Below are 20444 nucleotides of genomic sequence, written 5' to 3'. Positions count from 1 at the left end.
ATGTAAATGTAACACTCCAGCCTCAGCCCAGCTTGTTTGCCTAGGTAAGATTAAAGTCTGTTACTTGCCAAATCACAGGAACCACTTCTCCATGTATCTGAAAGATAGGAGTATTCCAGGGCATTTGCTTCAGATCACCTGGTTTTAGTGGAAAATTTAATCCCATTAAGCACACAATTTAAATTACTGAATCCTGGTCAGATTTCTACAGCCAGGACAGTGCCTTGGTACCAAACGAGTTCAGAATCACACTCAGAAATGCCTTTTCCTCCAGGTCCCCCTCTGGCAGCACTGTGTGCTGTAGCACACAGCCATCAGCGTGTGGCAAGGTACAACCAACTACTCAAGCGGAGTTGACCTCTAGACCCAGGACAGCCAAAGCAGACAAGCCCAGGCAGGCTGGCTGTGACCCCACCAGCACACAGCATGGCCAGACTTGCTTTCGTGCCTGTTGCTCAGGGTTAGGGTAAGAGCACGCACAGGTACTGCATTAGTCCCAAGAGCAGCTGCGAATAGCCTCCACTGTCCAAGGCTTCATGCTCTGCAAGGTTAAGGGGTTAGAAACAGGTTACCAATAAAGGTAATTATAGATATACAAATTTCTCAGGACGGAGTAAGTTGGAGCACCACTTCGCTGCAGCCTCTCACACAGCAATAAGCAACTGCAAGAAAATGGAAGGCGAGGCTGCTCGCCCCTCACTCTTGATTTAGGTTTACAGTCCCATAGGGCATGCTCTGAGGTCTGCCACGGGCACGAACCAAGTGTCTCCAGCTTCACAGAACAACCTCAACTGACAGACCCAAGTCTCCTCAGATACTTGCATTAGCCTTGCAAGCCAGCACACCTCAGACCTGAAACACAAGCACCGGCCATTATCCAGAAGGTTGACCATCCCAACCCATTTCAGCAGTAAGAACAAAGCCGGTACGTTTGGAAAGCATTTTCAAACTTTATTTACAACTGTCACAGTGACAAAAATGTAGTTTGAAAAAAATGCTAGCTTCTCCCTGAGGCTCAAAAAAGAATTACAGAAATATAGAATGTATATCATACAACAGGAGGAGTTTTACTGGAGTGCTTTGTTCTTTAGATACGCTCAACAACAAATAGAAATATACACAATACTTCCAAAAAAAGGATGCAGACAGAAATATGCAAGTCTTCAGGGCAGACGGCAGGTCTGAAGTCCAAGGATTGCCATCCCATTGCTGCCCACATGGTAATATCTTTGATATACAGCTTTGACTTGGTGGTACAGATGATAGAGACCAATAGAGAGTAACACTTAGAAATAAGACGACTGGCTGGTATGCAGGTGTACAAGCTCATTCCAGTAAGACAGCAAGACTAGAACAAGCGTTACAGATACAACAGCTGAATCCATCACTAGAGAAAATGGCATCACCACATCATGACCATTCGGTGATCAACCGTCCACCAAGACGGGCAGGGAGCGCGTAGAACCGGGTCTGCACTGCTGGACCAGAGACCAGCGCAGCGTAGGAACGCTGCATTTCTCCTGCTTTGTGCTAACTCATCTCCAAACTCCTATCTGTCTGAAACAGTTATGCAGAGCTGATAAATTATTGCCATTATGTTTAAACACAAGCAAGACAAGACTAAAACATTCCTGCCAACATGTTAAAAGCAGTTCCCAACCCCCACCAGCGTTCAACTACTCATGAGGTAATAAAAATACAAATACACACATGTCCAAATAGATTTTAAAAATGGAACCAGTTACAAGCAAAGGGGGTGGCGTTGGGATTATTATGAAAGTTTGGTTAAGGCCTTGACATTTTTGTCTTCCATGACCCCAGATTTGGTTTAGGTGGTAACTGTTCTCATCCCATCCCAAGACCAACCAACTCCTGAGCTAGTGCCCAAAGCTGCAAGACCATCACTTCCCAGGAGAGCAGTGGGTGACCCTGTCTGGCAGCAGACTGCCCCCCCCCCCCCCAAACAGGGACAGATGACTTCTCCTTGAAGCAGGACATGGTGATGAGGACACAACCACAGACTCTGCAAGCCAGTCTGCACTTCATTAAACACCCATGAATGTTTTGCCCTTGCCAAGAAGCCAAAACACATCTTGCCTCAGGACACCCAGGCCAATCCTCTCCCCACAGACCCCCCCTGCAAACCCCCCTTTTCCACTGGTGATCCACACCAGATCTCACCAGTGTTTCATTTTTGGATTACCTCCAGGTCTGCCAGCACTCCTCACCATGCCCATTCCACACTGAGGAGCCTCTGCAGCGCCAAGCTAGAGGAGATCCCCCACCCCAGCCCTCTCAAGCCCATTGACCAGCAAGTCAGACACATGAAACCCTCAAAGATGCCAAGGTAAGGAGGCACAACCTCCACCCACTGGCTTTGGGCAGCGTCCGAAATGAGACAGACCACAGCTGCCTCAGCAAATAGGAGAGAAAAATCCACGGTGTTCAAACCTACATGAGCTCTTGCTGCAGACAGAAGCCCCTTCACATCCAATGCCCATTGCCTCACACTAACCACCTGCAAGATAAACAAGGGCCTCACAGCGGAGATGACAAGCAGCAGCCTAACATTACCCTGCAAATACAGCTGTTCAGCGTTGAAGAGTCTAAAGGCAAACAGAGGGGGAGAAAACAGCTTTGGGAAAAGTGGCTGGAAAACAGGCTCAACAGCAAGAGCAAGAAACCAGATGACTCCCACGGACACTTATGTTACCCTAGGAGGTGCCCAACCGGGGAGAGCTACAGGCCCCTCATCAGTAGAGCGTTTAGCCATGCTTTGCTACGGACACACTTCGACCCCCCAACACATAAAATGGAAGCTGTAAGAAAGGCAAATCTGAGAGATTACAGCTCTGCTCTCATGCTTTTAGCCAGAGGCAGCTCCTGGCCGAATGCTGCTGCCTCCCACTTTCCTTCCCCTCCCCAAGCTCCCCCCTCCAGCAGTCCTCGCGTAGTCACCCTCTGCCATGTGCTTGGAATTTCACTGCTGCCTCCGCCTCGGAAAAATACAGATAGTGATCTCGAGAACAGCAAACATTTCTCTGCGTTACTTCCTTCCTTCCTCAGGAGGTCTGGTGACACCGAGGGCTTCAGTTCTCAATACAGAGAATACAAAAAAACTAAGATCTCGCAGGTGCAAAATTGAACTTGTCTTTTTTTAAAAAAAAGACTTTCAAAAGAAGTGTGGCTCTTCCTTCAGAAGGGTGCAGTCCCTTGCCTTTCCTCAGATGCCATTTATTGCTCCTTGTTGTCCTTCTTTGCGCCGTCACAGTTTTCTTCCTCCTCTTCCTCCTCCTCCTCCTGCACAAGGAACTCTTCAGGTGGCCATCTCAGCTCACCGCTCTCCACATCGCCCTCCGTTGGCTCCACCACGATGGAGGGCAGGCGGTCCTTCAGCTTACAGTAACGGTCGAAGTCTGAGGGATCAGGGAAGATCTGAAAGAACCAAGAAACACACTGTGAGAGGGGCCATGTTCAAGCAGTCTTAGCCCAAACCCAACTCAAGGCACTTGGGTCTTCAAGGCAAACTAGTCTGGACGCAGCATAAGCCACTGAGTGATGGGAAGGCTCTTGAACTTGTAAAAAAGCTTCTCTAATCTCCAAGTATTGGAAATGAGCGCTGCTTGAGAGGCTTCCAAAGCACACGCTTGTCTGGGTAGCGCTCAGCAAACTGGCATCTGCCCTTTTGGATATTCATCCAAACGCCCCACGTACACCCCACTTTTGCATTAACACTCGTGAGTGTGCACACTGAGCTATCTCGATCCAAGATGCCGAGATGTCATTTCCTGCTGCTGGCCATGCTGCACACAAGAACAGGCTGGTGCTGCAGCCTCCGCTGCTACAAGGGAGAGGAGGCACACGGCAACCCAGCCTAGAGCAGTCCAAGCCCCTTGCAGCAAGGACTTGCATCTGGTATCATTCCACTGCCACAGCACCAGACTGAAAGAGAAGTTCAGCTGCATTTTAGAGATAATTCTGGCAGTGTTCCGCATGCTACTGCTTCCATACATCGGCAGTGAAACTCAGCAGGAGGACACACATTTTATTGAAGGGTTGGAGACTGGACCATATTTCTTCAGGCAGGAGGTACCTGTGGCATAGCCAGCAGTGACTCACCATATTCCTTGTGCAAGGAATATGAGGACCCCCTTATCTCCAGCCCCACACGGTGCACAGAGCAGTGCCCTACCCCTTTCCCCCCCACCCCCAGCTTGCCATATGGATGCACAAGCTCAAGTGCTGCAGCACCGCCAGGACCCATACTTGCTGGCAGTGCCACTGGGCTGCACACTATGATCCTACTGGGAACTGGGGTAAAGACATGGGCAGAAGAAAAACTTGCCATTGCAGGGCAGTGTTAGCAGGAGCTTTGCATGACTAAATTGCAATTTAGTCATGCAAAGCTCCTGTTTACATTGCAACGTGAACAGAAAAAGTTGCTGTTACTTATAGGGATGCCCTGTTAGAGGAACCACCTTAAACCCCAGCTCATCTGGAAAAGAACTGCTGGATGACAAGAACCAGTTGCCACATCAGATCCCCTGGTTGGTAACAGAAGATCAAACAATAACCACCTATTTCAAACTATTTTATAAGAACACCCATTTCACATTACAGTTGCATATAAACATCCCAAAGAAGATACGTGACAAAATGCATTTTCCCTTCAAGGTTGCAGATGGGGCAAGAAGTCAGGCACTGTACTTTTTCTTTTCTTTTTCACCATTCAAGTGAGCTGTAAGAGCATCCTTGCAGGCAACATCACTGCCAGCTTCAGACAGGCATGCTGCTCATGGGTGCCTCAGAGCAAAATCTGATCAGCTTTGATTGTGGTTCCAGTTACGAAAGCAGGTTCCCCATGCAGGAGCCCTGAGCACTAACCATGAAGCATCATTCTCCTCACCCAGCCATGCAGGTACCCACCACCTTAGGAAGCCCTGGCCCAAACCCCGAAGTGGAACAACATCCTATCAACTTGTGCTTCTGCCTAGCAACTATTAACCACACCACCACCTCCTCACCAATATTCAGTCTTCTCCTGTTCAGCCACCTTCCTCCCTCACATCCAAAGCTCTGTGGCAACCAGGTTACCAACCTGAGAAAGCCACCAGGTTGCTCCTTAATGCAAAGTCAGGCAAGGTAACTGGGGGTAATGCACAATGCAGGAGCTGCTTGCACACATCCATCTGGTCCCGGGGAGAGCAATGTAGGAGCCCAGCTCCCGCACCCACCATCCATACTGCCATTCAGGTGCACAAGAGCAAGCGAGATCTTTGAACGTGGCCACGTTAACACGGGCATTGCAGCATGAGCTGCTTGCTATTAGTCACTCCCGGCGCAAGGGAGACAGTAACTTTTTCTTGGAGCACTGTGGCTTCTGCCTGGTCAAACAAAGGCAGTTTCAGACATATTCTGCATTACTGGAAATACAGTCAGTGGCTCTTAAGCATCAACTCATTATCTGAACTGCGGATAGGAAAAAAAACACCCTTGACATTACATGGTGTAGAAGGTCGCAGTGGAAAAAGAAGTGTGGTTCAGGAGGTTACATAAGCTGATAATGTCATGAAAATAGCCTCCCGTGCAAGAAAAATAGCAGTATAATAATTAAACTAACCTTTGGCTGCTATCATTTTAAGCACATTAGGTCAAATTGGAGCAATTTCTTTGGAAATAGCCTGCCAGATATTTTTTTTCCAGAAACTAAGTAGTAGTCATTTCCTTACAAACAAATATCCTCAAAATGTGGTGTGCAGCTTTTTTAATAATAAAAAAGAAAAACCCTAGCACAATCTTATCTCAAACAGCTGCAGGACAGGCCGAACCCAAGAAGGTCAGGATTTTTTCCACTAAGTCATGCTTTTTAATCGTTGAGGCAGCATGAAGCAAGATGTTGCAACCGCACTTTCAAGGGGTGTGGATTGTCAATGGAAAGAATACACAAAGGCAGATTTCCTTGCATGTGACAAGCGGGGCATCACAGCAAGCTAAGCCTAGGGACTGAAGGAAAAAAGGTTTCAGATTAAGACTGTACATCTGGGGAGGCCAGGTGGAAGAGTTACCCCATTTTGGAGTAAGTGCAGAGGCTGGTTGAACTGCACTGCGAGCTTATTTGTAAAAAAAAAAAAGATAAGCACCAGCTTTCTGCTGCCCGGCACCAGCAGTGCCATGCTGCAGTTGTTGGTCCCATATGCTTCATCTGGTCCCACTCCAGATTTAGACAATGGGAAGGAAAAAAAAACCAAAAACTAAACAACTAAAATTTGCAGCAGGGTCCCCACTGGAAATGCAGCGGCTCAGCTCCGCACCCTTTTGCACAGCAGCCAGGACAGCTTGCCTAGCAAAACCTGCCTACGAGCCCGTCTTGTTCACATCACCCAGCTCAGGCGTGGGGGAGGAAGACTTTTCATCTCCCCAGCATCCAAAGACCACAGCAGCAACTGGTTCACTTCTCCCCTTCATTTATCAGGAGCCACCTCGCACACAGCAGAGGCGGATGCCAGCTTCTGGCTGATCTGCTCACTTGATGGGGGACAAGTGACAACCACCACTGGTTGTGAAGGCTACCTAAAAGCTAATGTAGCTATTCAAAGGTTTCCTCCTCACCCTCACCTGCATGATACAGCATGAGGGGCTGCAGCTGCTTCTGCAGAGCTCCCACCACCCCTTCCATAGCTGAGCCCCAGCTCCTGGCCCACAGGGAGACCTTCAGAGCCCACAGAGGACACATACACCGCTTCTTGCACTACTCAGTTTCTCACTCACAGCAAGCCTGGTTTTCACAGCCCTCTCCAGATCCTGTTTTGGGAACTGCTCTCCTCACGGACTGACCCAGATCACACACAAATCAACCAAACTCTCGCCTTGCAGCTGGGAAAAGGGCAGTGAAAAGCAGAACTTGAAACAAAAGTTTGCCTCTGTTTCAGATGATCTAGCTTACTATCCTTGAACGAAGTCTTGGCAACAAGAATGGAAAGTTTTCATTGCCCTGGGGAAGCTCATACCCTCTCTCAGCATTCACAGGGATGGAGAAACACCAAAAGCAGGAGATATGTCAGACAATTAAGAGGATTAGCTCAGCACTACCATAATCCAAGTGACACTTGTAAATTCAAAACAACTTCCACATGTGTACCCCATACCAACACCCATAGTTAAAATACTTGTCTCCCCCCACCCCCAGAGCTGAACACCATTTCAACTATATTACAGGAGAACTAAAGCAACGAGATCTTTCCAAATTAAGTTACTGGTCTAGGGAAAAGTTTTGCTTCATTGTGGTAATGCTGGTACAGACTTCTCAGTCTCATACAAGAGGCATTACCCTTCAGGTACAGGACCCACCCCCAACATATACACATCACTTACCCATACAGTACTAAAAAGCTAACTTTTGTGCCTCCTCAGCAGCATCAAGCCAATATTCCAAATCAGCGTTTAAGTTTCTTAAAATAAAGCTTTACTGCCATTGAGAAGCAAGGCAAGCTCATTTCAGGAAATATTTAAATCATCTCTCAGCAGCCTCTTCGGAGAAATTTTCCGGCTCTAAGGAACAGTGCTAGCACATACACATTCACTCACACAGTCGTCGCAACTCCAAGCCCAGCTCCATACAGCACGCACGCAGCACCCCGTAACTCAGGTTTATGAACTATGCCAGCTCCTGAGTGACAGATTGCCCTGGCTTGGGGGACAGCAGCAGGGAAGCTTCACACATTGCAACAACTTTCCATCAGGCTAACAAAGCATCAAGTAAGGAGGAAAAAACACGCACCGAGACATTCCGGTTAGCTGCTGTCTTCGGTTTGCATTTCAGTGGAACACTTTCTGGCATAGTATAGCTACGAACATGATTAGTTTGGGCTGTTTATCCCATATCCTGCTTCTGCCTTCCTTTAAGGTCCCAAGCCCTGGAATACACATTGACTCAGCCTACTAATCTTGTCTAGTAACCGTGCCTCTGCTGCGCTGTGTGAACAAGTTATCCTAACCTCGCTTGCTATCACCACCTTCCTGCAGCCCAGTCTCAAGACCTTCCACAACAGCAAGTGCCAGCTCTGACACAGGACTTGTGCACAAATCCAGGCTGCAGGGACATGAAGCATCTTAAAAGCAAACCAGGCAGTTACAGAGGAAGCTCAGTTTCCACCCTTTGCCATCAGCCCTTGCATCAGTAACATGTTGGTTCCCCAGTTCCGTGGGGTGGGGATGCAGCTCAAACCACCCAGCACCAAGCACCACAGCTCCTTGGGAAAGCCAGTGCCTCACTGGTGCTGGTGAAGAGGTGTTGCATTCACCAAAACCCACATCCCCAACAAGGCTGGCAACCCTAAGGTTTTGCTATAGACACTGGACAGAGCATTAAGCCTATTTACCAAGACTCAGTCAGCCTGACACGGTTCACAGCAAGCTGCGGCCATGATTAACCCAGACAGATCCCAGTGTGATGCGATCATGAGTTAAAGGAGCTCAAGCTCCCCATGACAACCAAACTCCAGCTGACAGCACAAGGCAACCTCAGCCTCCACAGGCCAGGCTCCTAAAAGGCAGCCTAAGGTCCCAGAGGACCAACAAGCCGGCCAGCCAGCTGTCACAGCAAAGCAGCACACTTCACTGAGGACACAGCCTTTGCTCAAAAATAAACACCTTGGGCACCAAAGTGTTTTCAGTTGTGCTCAAACCCCGCTCCAGTTCCAAGAAGCAAGGGAGGATTCAGGTCAAGGTGCTGTTTTGACAACAGCTCTGTGAAATGATTAATTGCCTCTCTGTTTCAGCCAAATCATTCGTGCTGCTGTGACATGGCATCAGAGGACAAGCTGGCAGAGTGCTGATGAAGCTTCTCAAGAACAGGTATAGCTAGGGGCTGGAAAACAGCAAAGAGTGCATTAGCTCTGGCTGGTACCAGAGACTGCCATGCAAGAAGCACATGAATCCCTCCACGGGCACATCTGTTTGTAGCAGGGGCATCTTGAGCTACCAGCTGCATTTCAATGAGTTTTTTGTTTAGTAAGTCCCATGGGAATTATGGGACATCTATTAAAGACCCAGAAATAGCTCTTCACTGCAGGCACAAGACCCAACATGACATCATCTCTCCAGCCACATCATCTATTTTGTCTGTGCCACCCTGCTCTGAGACTCATGCCCCAATTTCACCATTCACTTCTGCACAGGCACTTGAGATCTGTTGGCTGAACCATCTTCAGGAGGCTCAGAAAGCAGCTTCACCACACAAATACAGTAATAAAAGCTGCTTTTCACAGAAAGGTTTTGAAATGAACACATTAGCTTACAAGCATTTTGCATATTAACTGGAAAATTAATGTGCTGAGAAAGCACATTTCGCAAATGCAGCCGTACAAATCACGGTTACCAGTGACAACTTCTGCAGTCTCGAGTTTTCGCATCATCGCTTGCAGAGCGGTGATGGCCAGCCCACCAAAGGCCAGGAAACTTCACTGGGGGATGCACAATTCAGGTGATGTCTAGACAGACACTCCAGAGCATGAGCAGCAGCAAGGGGGTGAACGAGGCAGAAGGAAAAAGTCAGACCAAGTTCCCTCCGTAACCAGGGACGCAGCCCAGAGCCCTGAAGTTCAGTGAACTCCACCAGACAGAGGAGTTTGCTGAAGTTTATATTCACGGTATGAGTTTGCTTCCTCAGTTTACTTTAAAGGCAGAAATACTTTGAAAAGTACCACTGGTAGGAGACAAATCTGCCATAGACAGACACTGATGTACTTTACAGTTCCAGCAAAGCTGCTGTAGCCTCTCCTGTGGTGAGGCAGTTTCATGCCTGCACAGGGTGGCAGGGGCAGCCCCCAGGCTCACAGCAAGCAATCTACAGACCGACTCCCAGGCAGACCCTGCTCTACGCAGCCCAAAGGGGGGACATTGCAAACCTCAGTTTGAGGTCATCGCTGCAGTAAAACAAATTCAAGTCCTACTATTAAAACAAGTGAAACTTCTGAAACTGAAAGCTTGCCTCTCCCAGTTCTGGCTCCACCTTTTTTTTCCTTTCACCATCAGCCAAAGGCTGTTACACTCACATCATGAGCACCGGACACTGCAGAGGAGTGGAGGAAGATGTTGCAGCTTAGAAGAAGCAGCCCCAGTGTAGGAGCAGTCATGCTCCAGTAGCCCTGTCTGGTTTTAAGTTATGGCACTACAGCCCTCACACTAGCACACGATTTCCCACATCCCAAACTCTCCATCAGCAAGATGAAGCACAAAGTGCTGAAATCTGAGGTAGAACAAAGAGTTCACGGTGCTGTTTGCATCAGATTCGTCCTTGCTGCTCTACCTTGAGTTTCCAACCCTTTAAGGATGCTTTCAGCTTAGATTTACACTGTGACATTCTCAGCCCAGCAGCTAGAGGAGGAAGGCTGGAACCTGCTCCCAAATCCTCTTTCCCCTAACCCGATTTTAGAGGCAGACCTCATACACAGCCCACACACCACCAGTGCCCCATCAGGATCTTCCATTCCAACACTGCAGCCCGTGCTGCCATCAGTGCGGCTTACATCAAGGTGAAGCGCCAGCAGGCAGCTCCCAGCTCTTGTAGGCATTTGAAGGAAGTCATCTATGACTAGACCACTACAGACAAGAGATCCAGGATGCAAAAGCTCTGCATAGATATGAATTGTCAGCATTTATGATGACTCACACACCTTCAGGTTCAGATGATCCACTCAAAACTGAACAGGCTTGTTCCCCAGTTGGCCCAAGCAGACTTATCAAAGTCATTAGCACCTGGGGAACAACTCACTGAAGCAATTGTTAGAACAAGCAGGGCACCTAGATTCTGTCTCTCAGTGGAAAATCTGGATAGGTAAATAAAGGCCTTTGACCTGACTGGGTTAAGCCTCTTCACATGGTGACCCATAAAGACAACTGAACACCCCATGCGGACTAGTCTGCTTCAGGTTTAACCACCACTCTCATCACTATACACTCCCTCTGCAGGAAAGAGGCCATATGCATTCCACTATCTCAAGCACAGCACAGCTATTTCCACACACAGGCAATAAACCAAACTTGCCCTATCTAGAGCCAGAATTCTGACCAAAAAAAGCAATGCATCCCCTTTTCCTCCCCGCGGCTTTGGCTTCTGCTGGAAGCCTCAGCCATGGCCCAAAGTTCAGTCGATTTCATGCTTCAGAGCACTGTTACTGCCTCGCAGCTCATTCTTCAAACCTAAATATGCAAGCATACAACAGCACACCTCATTTGAATGCACACTTAAGACCAACTGCCTCTGTGCAGGTTGTGTAACATCTGCAAAGGAAAAACCCTGCATCGGGGTCTGCCGTTAAAGAGTCCCCCAACACAAGTCATCTGCATGCACTCAGCACCCATGTTAAACCTCATCAACAGGTCTCCGGAAGAGCAGGGACACACGGATCTAGCAGGCTCAAGCTGCACAACCTGCCCTTTGATTAACTATACCCTAGGAAATGAAAGGGCTATTGAGACTAAAGAATCAAGGCTCAAGCTAGTTAAGAGCACCTCTTCGCCCCAGTCCTAGCAGCTAATTAACATTGCTTAGAACTTTCAGAATGAATGCAACTCACGCCTGCAGGTACTGCTATCTCCAGTAACATTTCCCAAGGCTTGTTTGCTCAGGCTGCCTCCAGCCTCACTGTATTGTATGGAAGACTCGTTAACCCTCTCAAATGGGTCCATCATTCAGGAAAACCAAAAAGTAAATTTAAAAAAACCACTTAAGTGCCATATAAACAATTCCCTCCTGCCTAGTCTAGGCAGCTCATTTGTATGGCATGTTAAAAAGCTATCTCATCTCGGGAGCCCTCTCAGCCCGGTGAGTGGTGCAAACATCTTCAACTGACCTCCCCATCTCCCACTGAGCCCCCACAAATGCTCAATGAGTCGGGGCTCGATCACTTCAGAAACAACAGAGTCCTCTGCCAACCTGGTCTGATACAGAATGGTATTTTAGACAACCGGCTCCTGCCAAGCAAACATTCCAGCCTGTCGACTAGCTCTCACTACAGCAAGACCTGCCGCTACTAGGTCAGGCTATGGAAAGGTGTATCAGCCCCAGTTTGCAGTCCAGCCCAGGCAATTCCATAGAGGATTACTGCCTAAGGAGCCAGCAAAGCACTTACCTGATATGACAGGCCATCCTTGCGAGGGCTTAGCCCAATCTCATCTATGGCTGGGGTGTTCATCATCACTTCAGTCATTTCAGCTGATCTCAGATAATCAGAGCTAGAAACAAAAGACAGTGTTCAAATGGTCTGACGGACTCCAGGAGGCCTGAGCAACATGCAAGTAGGATAAGGAAAGCAAAGCAAGCAGAGGAGGCTGTCAGCAGCCTATTTCTGGTCCCTTCCTTCCTGCCCTCCCCCCCCCCACCCCCTTGCAAGGGGATGAAAAAAAGCTCAGTGCCTCATAAACCAGCGCTACATCCCTCACTCCGGGAGCAAGTCCCTGGCTTTGTCCCCAAGAGCTGGGCTCGGGAACATCTCGGCGGGCTGGAGCCTCTTGTAACTCCGCTACCTCCAGCTCTGCCCCCTAAGGGGGGGGGGGAAGTAAAAAACCACAGTAAATACGTAAAAGCGCTGGGGTTTGGTCGGTTGGGAATTTTTTTGTTTGGGTTTTTTTTTTTACGCTGGTGTGCTTTCGCTCCTGCTGACTTATTTTACAACCTCAGGGGCTTCCACACCAGCGGAGCGCACGGCGCCAAGCCCAGGTCTGCTTTTACAGCCTTAATGGCATTTCCAGCTCCAGAAAGTGTATTCCCAGTTCGCAGCTCATCCCCGCTGCCGCTCGGCTCGCGCCGCCGCTGCTAGCCCCTTCCCCCCGCCTTCGGGAAACCACGGCCCGGGGCTTCACGCACCGCCTCCTATCGGGGTAACAGGGGGCGGCTGGACCCTCAGCGGCTCCGCTTCAAACACACCCCGGCCACCCGCAGGGGTACAGCCGCCCCCCGCCCCTGGGTCGCGCCACCCCCCACACACGGGAAGCACCCACTCACCAGGGCAGGGGACACAGCACAGACATGAAGTCCCGGCGGAGGCTGCCCCGCGCCCTCAGGGGTGGGGGGTGGCAGATGCGCTGCCCCGCGAGCAGAACAGCCGAGCGGCACCGGCTGCGGGACTATGCGCTGCTGCCGGCCGAGACCACCCGCCCACCGCTGCCGCCGCCTCCCGTCTGAGCCGAGCGGCGGCCCCGCGCCGCCTTAAATAGCCCCGGGGGGCGGGGTCTGGCCTGAGCCCCGCCCCCTCGCTTGACGTCAGTATTTTCATGAATGGCTTCGGCGCGCACCGCCCTCGCCGGGCGGGGGTAGTGTGTCACCGTAGTTGTCCCGGCTCGGCTGGGCAAGGCTGGGCTCGGCTCGGCTCGGCGGGTTCGTTGTTCGGCTGCCCTGGGCGCGCTGGGGTGCAGCTCCCCCCGCCTCCCCGAGCCGGTGATGCAGCCAGCGCTGCCCCGAGGGCGGCCCGGGCCAGGCTGCACCTGCCGGAGGCGCCCCCCCGCCGGGGGCGGTGGGACTGGGGCAGGCGGGGGGCAAAGCCGGGGGGGCACCGGCCCAGGGCAGGGGCAGCGCCAGGCGGTGCCCAGCACCTTTAGCTGGAGCAGAAGCAGAGCGAGAAGCCCCACGAGGCCGAGCTATATTTAGCAAAACGATGTGGATCAGGGATGGGAAGAAGCAGGCCAATCCATCCGCTGCCCAGCAAGCGCCAGCACCGCGCGCAGCTGTAGGTGTAGCGCCTTTCCAACCATCCCCTCCCGAGGTGAAGCTGCAAAACGCACCTTTGGGCAACAGGCCTGGGCACCCCCAAACCCAGCTCGAGGCCTGCCCGTCTGCACAATCCCTGGTGGTGCTCATGCAGCCTCCCAAGGGACCGGCTGCACCCAGGACAGGTGCCCAGTTGGGCTCTTGGCCACGGCGTAGGCCCCTCCGAGGCTGCTGAGAGGTGCTCGGTGGTCTTGGGAAGTGCCCCCCGCTCCCCCAGTTTGCTATCCCGGTGAGCACTACCCTGCTGCACGCTGGCAGGTGAGGTTTGGCACGGGGACTGGGTTCTGTTCCACCTGTTGCTCCCGGCTGCTGCTCAGACTTTACTGGCAAAGCAGCAAACCAATCACACAACTACGAATGCTTCTCCCCTTCTATCGCGGCTGCAGCACCCCGGGGTACATGCCTGTGCACAGGGAGATGCACATACCCTGTGCCCTGTTGTTTAAGCTCTAACAAGTGCCAGTTCAGTGTTTCTGAAGGGAAGCTTTGCCCTAAGCTCCACTCCGCCACACCCCCCCAGGCTGTATATAAATATGTACATACATACGTGCATGTGTTTCCTTGGACCGGATAATTTAATCTTCTTAGATTCATATTATATAATGGGAGCATACGTGGGTGTTTTACATCAGGCTTCAGCAAGCTGCTGCTTTGTGCCAGATTAAAATGAATCACAAGGAGCTGAGTGAGGAAATTCAGGTGGGTGCACATGAGCTCGCTGCAGAGGACCACCAGCAGCCGTCCCCAGGCTTGATGGGAGGGAGGCAGCAGGGTGGACTCAGCGCACACAGTCCCTTGCTCCCGTTGAGCCTCCTGATAACAAAGTTTGGGGTGAGGGAGAGAAGTGAGAGGACAAGCAAGTCTCTAAAGTGCTGGGGAAATGGCTCCTATGGGACTCGCTGGCCTGGCCACCAGCACACTGCCTCCCACCGCACACCCCAGGATGCATGCACTCACGCTTACCAGCTTTGCTAATTTCTGCCCTAAGAGAGCACCAGGACTTGACATTCTGAAGACTTTTTTGAAGCTGAAGGGTCTAAGCTGGTGCCTGGCGGTACGCAGAAGGGATGGGAGACTGCTCTGGGAGAAGGACAGAGGCCGGGTGCTGCTTCGGGCAGTGTCGATCCATATTATGAGGTCTCTTAAAATCAACTTCACCACCTGCCCCCAGTGTTCTTGTCTTCCACGGTGTCCAGCTGAAACCTGGGACACGAGAGGGGGCCATAGCTCGATTCCCTGTGATGTTCTGCCTGTCTCCCTCAGACGTACACGTATCACTATGGATTTCCTGGTCTTATCCTTACAAAAAGTGAAAACTCCACATGGCCTCAATTCCCTCTTGCACCAGGCACGCCGAGTTGTCTCCCTAAATTGGCAGGGCTTGAGGTTCAAGGTTTTCCCCTCACTGGAAAACACATTCCTTTAAATATCTAAGCCCCAGAGCAGACCTAGGGACAGGGGTCTCCCTGGGTTCTCCACCCTCCCCTCCGCTCAGCCACCACCCAGAAAAAGCAGCTCAGCTCCACTCCTCACCCACACCTTCTGGGTGCCTGCCTCGCCATCCCAGCTGGCACGGGCAGATAGTTTTGAGCTTCTACCTAGATAACAGCCTTTTGGGGGGAAAAAAATACCAAACCAACAAACGAATAAAAACCCCCAGGCACGTATGGCACGGATTACTTCCCAGCGACTTGGTGAGAACATCAGCCCAAGCCCTGGCCAATTCCCATCGGGAGGCCTGGGGATCGGTGCTTTTATTGCTCGCTTTGGCTGTAAGCCACGGTGAGATTTATTTGTGTGATTAACCATAAGCACGTTAATAATCGTTTTGAAAGAAAAGGCACACCTCCCATGGTTTCCATCAACCTCTCGGGTGCTTGGCTGGATCAGGGGTGGCTTAAACCCCCCTCCCCGCCCCCCGCCAGAAGTGTAATGTTTCTTGCGTGAGGTGTATACCAGGAACGCTGCTTCCAAGGGAGGCCTTTGAGAAGGTATTCAGGTATTGCAGGGATGAAGGATGTTTTAGAAGCCTGGGGAGGTGTTCTCCATGCAGGGTAGTTGTCCTGTAATAGCTGTGCCTCCTCCTTCTGTGCTTGCCCCCACCAGGGTCAGAAGCTGGGGCTACAGAGGCGAAGCCCGAGGAGCTGTTGCACCCTCAGCTGCAGCACCTGCCTTAACAAGAACGAGCTTTCCCTTGTAGATAAGCCTTTATACCAAGCTCTGGGTGGAAAGTGAGGGAGCCCCGTTAACCCCCGAGCTGCTGAGCCTCCACCTTAGAAATCCACATGCCCAACAATCAGTTTTCATTACATCCCAGATCCTAAAAGGCCAAATTCTTGCTCCTCTTGGGGAGCAAAGCAAGAGGAGTTTCCTGCTATCTAGGGCTCCACAGCCATGCAGCAGTACCCGGGAGGAGAGGATAAAACAGGATCACATCAAAGTATTTAATTGCAAATGAGAATGAACCACTGTGCTCCTCCTCTGCTCCAGTGATAGGAGCAAGATGTAAGCACTTCACATCACCATTTTTTTGCCTTTTGTTTTCAGCCAGTTCTGGTAAACAGCCTGCCCTGCTTTTCACTCCTTTCCTGCTCTCAAGTGCTCACCAGACCCCTGTTCCAGCCCTGTGTGGTTTTGCATTAAACGCTTGGGACTACCTGGTCACCTGGGGGCAGGCGCAGCATCACTTGGACTCTCAGCTCGGGTAAACTGATTTCCAGGGCGCTGAGCTGATTGAAACCAGATGAGCCCTCGTGGCTTCTTTTTTTCTTCAGTTAATTTTATAAATCTCTATAATATTTTGTTTTTCAGGACAGTATAAACCAACAGAAGACAAACAAGTGATAACAGCTGTTTGCTTGTACATTGCGAATTGGCAGCAGCCTAGCAGGAGCAGCATGCTGGTGAAGAACAGACCATCGCTCTCCCCACAGAAGGCATTTGTGCCTAACCAGAGCCAAGCAGAAATAAAACTACTGGGGGGTCACTTCCCCAGCTTTTCCTCTAACATGCTTTCAGTGTAAGAGATTTTGTTGCATTTACCTCCAACGATGCAAATATAACCATACTACTTGTCTGGATTTTAACCCAGCAGCCGCAGGGGCCAGCCACACGATAGCTGTGGGGCTGAGCATCCCTGCAGCAGCGCTGGCATCCCAGACCCCCTGCAGCCATGCACGTTGCCATATCCCTTTAGCCGAGGGGGTAAGTAAGGCTGCGTGAGGCGACGTGACCAACACAGGGTCACCTCTGCGGTCACCTCCATTCGGGAGAGGAGCTTGCTGGCTCTTGTCTCTCAGCCAGCGTTGCAAATCCTACAGGGAAAGTTTCCTAGTGAAAAAATAAACTCTTCCCACTTGGAATTTAAAAACAAAACCATGGAAACATTTATCTCCATCCTAATGTTTTGCAAAAAGTTATTTTAACAAATTTAAATTTGGGGCTCGATTTGACCGGCTGGTGCCCTTTGAAATAGTTGAATTCAGGCCATTGCCACAACCATATCGGAGCCAGGCCTCGAGCTCCAGCTTGTCTGACACCCCTGCCAGCACCCGGGACATTAAAGCCCCCCTCCTCGGCTGAGAGGGCAGTGGTGGGCAGCCTCTCCCTGATACCTGCACACATGGGAGCTGCCATGCAGCATGCCATAGCTTGCTTTGCTCCCCCGTGTTTTATAGCCCCATATAAATAGTTTGCATGCCCAGGGGTGCTAGGGACAGGTTGAAACCACTGCCACCCACAGCCTGCCACCTTGGTAGCATCACCAGAGACTGTCCTGTATGCCTTTGCCCAGCAAAAACTTCCGAAGAGGCAGTGACTACTGCTCAGGCAAACGCTGGGCTGTCCCTGCATGGCCCTACCTGCGCCTGACCTGGCACGAACCCTCTCCTCTCCGTGCTTCTGGTGCACAGTCTATTTATTTCCTTGGAAAAAAAATAGGCTCTCACAGTGTCATTCTTTCCAGCTGCTTTCCACACAGCATCGCATTTCGCGGTGACTTCCAGATGGTGCTGGAGAAGGAAAAGTCACTCGACACGTGGCCGTCCTGCCCCGTGCGGCTGGCTGTGAGGTGGGCTGGGGAACAGAGAGGGAAAATGGGGTTTGTGCCCCATGTCAAGAAGTGAGGAGGATGGGTACAGCTGGCAGAGTGGAGGGGTTTGATCTAATGGAGCTGGGTGGGCTGCTAAGGGGCTGGGAATTGCATCTGCTTTTGCAGCATCACCTCTGCTGTGATGGGGCCGTGGTGGAGCCGAGCCCACGGCGGAGGGCCTGGCCTGGGGTGGCTCAGCAGGTTGCCATCCAGCTCTGCAGGCCCAGCTCAGCAAAGCCCTTAAGCTTGTCTTGATAATTAAGTTTGTGCTTAAGGGCTTTGCTGAACTGGGGCCTTTGCTTGCGTGGTGGCAGCTGCCATAGCTAAGCTGGAGGAGAGGGAATGATGCAGTGACAGACTGGAGGACCCAGTCACATCTCTGATTCAAGAAACCTAAACTATGATGACCCTGTCCTTTTCATGGTTTACCCCACTTTTCTTCTCTGTTGCTAAAGATAGCGCAGCTTGTTAGCCCCATGTCCATCCTGACCAGTGTTTCAAGCAGCGCCTGGTCCTGGACATGCCCCCACGTAGCCTATGGCTTCCCAGGCACGTCTGTCACTCGGGGTTTGTCTCTGTGATGGGGACAAGGGAAAGGCGCTGCTTGCAAAGCTCGTCCCTGAATTTCTGTGCAGCCACAACATAAAAACCATGGAGGATGGGGAGAGGGGCAGAGGAGGGGGGTATAAATGAGTCTGTGCCCTCGCTTTATGTGCTGCTGAGAACTAATGATTGCTTGGGGATGGGGTGGGATGTCTTTCTTGGAGCCCACAGCTGAAATGCTGAAACAGCATCTTTCCTCTTCCCTGGCTCCCTCCCTTGCCCACCGCTCCCACCAGACTTTCAGAGCCATTTTGCAATAAGGTAAAGTCCACTGAGCAGCAGCGAATCGGGCTTGAAACCCTGGGCATGGGGGTTTGATGGGGACTTCACAGGGCTTAGATGTCCCACTAGCACCTCCTTCAGGTTCCTGCGAAAGGAGGTGTCACCATCCTTCCGCTGAACCCCGGCGGCACTGGCAGATCCGCTCTGAAACGGCATGGATGAGCAGCAGAGCCCCGTGTTCAGGGGGGGGGAAACGGGTCCTCACCAGCCTGCTCTGGAGATGCACGGAGGACCTGGCATCCACCAGAAAGCCAGCAGGAGATGTGAGCTCTCAGTGTGGCTCCAGCTCATGCCAAGACAAAAGGACACGTTAGGAACAAAGAGTGTCTGGGTTAATATTTATATTCTGTCAGGGAAAGTGAAATGCATTTTGGCTGGAATCAGTGTATGGAAGATATTTTCATTTTAAAAATTGAATCCTTCACTGAATCACTGCATTTCACCTTTTCATTAGGCTAAGGTCTTGTTTATTAATAGGTTTATTTCTTTTAACAGGGTGTCCTGCTGGTATTTATTTCTCTTTTTCCATCTGTTGGTCAGATGAGTAGTTCCCTGAGAAGAGCTGACCCTAGAGGCAGCACCAGCCCTTCCCACTTTCTGGCAGGTCACTTGCTAGCACCGGGGGGACTGCGGGGGCCTGAGAAACGCAGAGCACAGAGGCGAGTCCCCTGCCTAAGAGGGAGAAAGGCAACATCTAGACCCAAGCATCAAGAAGGCACCAAAACACAGAAGATGACCTGGGGAGTTTATTGCTTCTGTAGGATCTCGTCTCTGCTGCTGTACTTCTTGGGCTCTGTTGCTGTAATTAAAGCAACCCAGCCCTGCGCTGTGGCTGCTGCTATAATAGCACAAAGCAGCTTTTATACCAGTAATACTATTTTTGCATGGCAAGAAGACTAACGTTATCAATGTCAGGCACATCTGCCCTGATATAACTAGCCAATGCTCTGGCTGTGGCTGCTGTAAGCACAGGCAAACCGTTGCAGCCCCACCACAAAGCATGGGAGAGGCTGAACGGGTGGGTGCAAGGCAGTCCATGGGAGCTTCGTCAAGAAGAGTTGAAAGGACTGAGGAGAGAAAATCAGTCCTGAACATTTAATGAAGTTAGGAGGATAGTTGCTCACCCAGCACTGAGCCCCAGGCTCCACTGGTTGTGGGATAACAGCCTTTTAAAGGCAGACTAGAAGAGCTCTGGCCACAGAGCAGCTGGGGGGCAGAGGACACCCGGACTGGGATGCGCTGGGAAGGTGTGACTCCTCGCAGGCACCCAGCTCCCCTGGGTTTGTGGGACAGGTGGGCTCGGGGGGCAGATCCAGGCACTCCAGAGAGAAGGACTTCGACCGCATGGGACTTGGTGATGCTTCTGTCCCTGCTCTCTCCTGCATGTGCACATGCGTGCAAAAGCCAGCGTGGTCTGTATGGTCATAAGCCTGTCCCATCCTGGTCTTGATGAAAGGTTCTTACTGGTGCCTAATAAATCAAACCATGATGCTCAGCACTGACCTTAACTCTGACTCAAAGAAACCTACATCTTTCAAGGAGAAAGAAGTAGTCCCATAAAATCCTCAGCTTCCTACTTAAAAGCAGAGGCTAGTTATCCTTTTGTCTTCTGCACCAAGAGCTCGCTAAGACGGGGTTGCTGCGGTAATTGCTTCTTCAGGGACTTGAGGAATGAACAGCTAAGGTAGCTCAGATCTCCAGTCC

At 51.0% G+C, this 20444-nt stretch overlaps 1 protein-coding gene across 1 annotated transcript; it reads right to left on the bottom strand.

Annotated features, from left to right (window-relative positions):
• Positions 1 to 926: 926 nt before the first annotated feature.
• On the bottom strand, positions 927 to 13178 carry LBH (LBH regulator of WNT signaling pathway). The gene is made up of 3 exons (XM_056357422.1): positions 13004 to 13178; positions 12132 to 12234; positions 927 to 3435 (listed from the first exon to the last, which is right to left on the bottom strand). The coding sequence occupies exons 1-3, from the start codon at positions 13027 to 13029 to the stop codon at positions 3235 to 3237; spliced, it is 330 nt and encodes a 109-aa protein (XP_056213397.1). The 5' UTR covers positions 13030 to 13178; the 3' UTR covers positions 927 to 3234.
• Positions 13179 to 20444: the final 7266 nt, after the last annotated feature.

Source organism: Falco biarmicus, chromosome 12, assembly GCF_023638135.1.
Source record: "Falco biarmicus isolate bFalBia1 chromosome 12, bFalBia1.pri, whole genome shotgun sequence".
In the NCBI taxonomy this organism is placed as follows: Eukaryota; Metazoa; Chordata; class Aves; order Falconiformes; family Falconidae; genus Falco; species Falco biarmicus.
This window is presented reverse-complemented; position numbering and strand designations above follow the sequence as displayed.

Coding starts and splice junctions, on each gene's coding strand:
- LBH (XM_056357422.1), bottom strand. CDS start 13,029: ATGTCTGTGCTGTGTCCCCTGCCCTG. Junction 12,235..13,003: donor GTGCTGTGTCCCCTGCCCTG/GTGAGTGGGTGC, acceptor TTTTGTTTCTAG/CTCTGATTATCTGAGATCAG. Junction 3,436..12,131: donor AGGATGGCCTGTCATATCAG/GTAAGTGCTTTG, acceptor TGGTTCTTTCAG/ATCTTCCCTGATCCCTCAGA.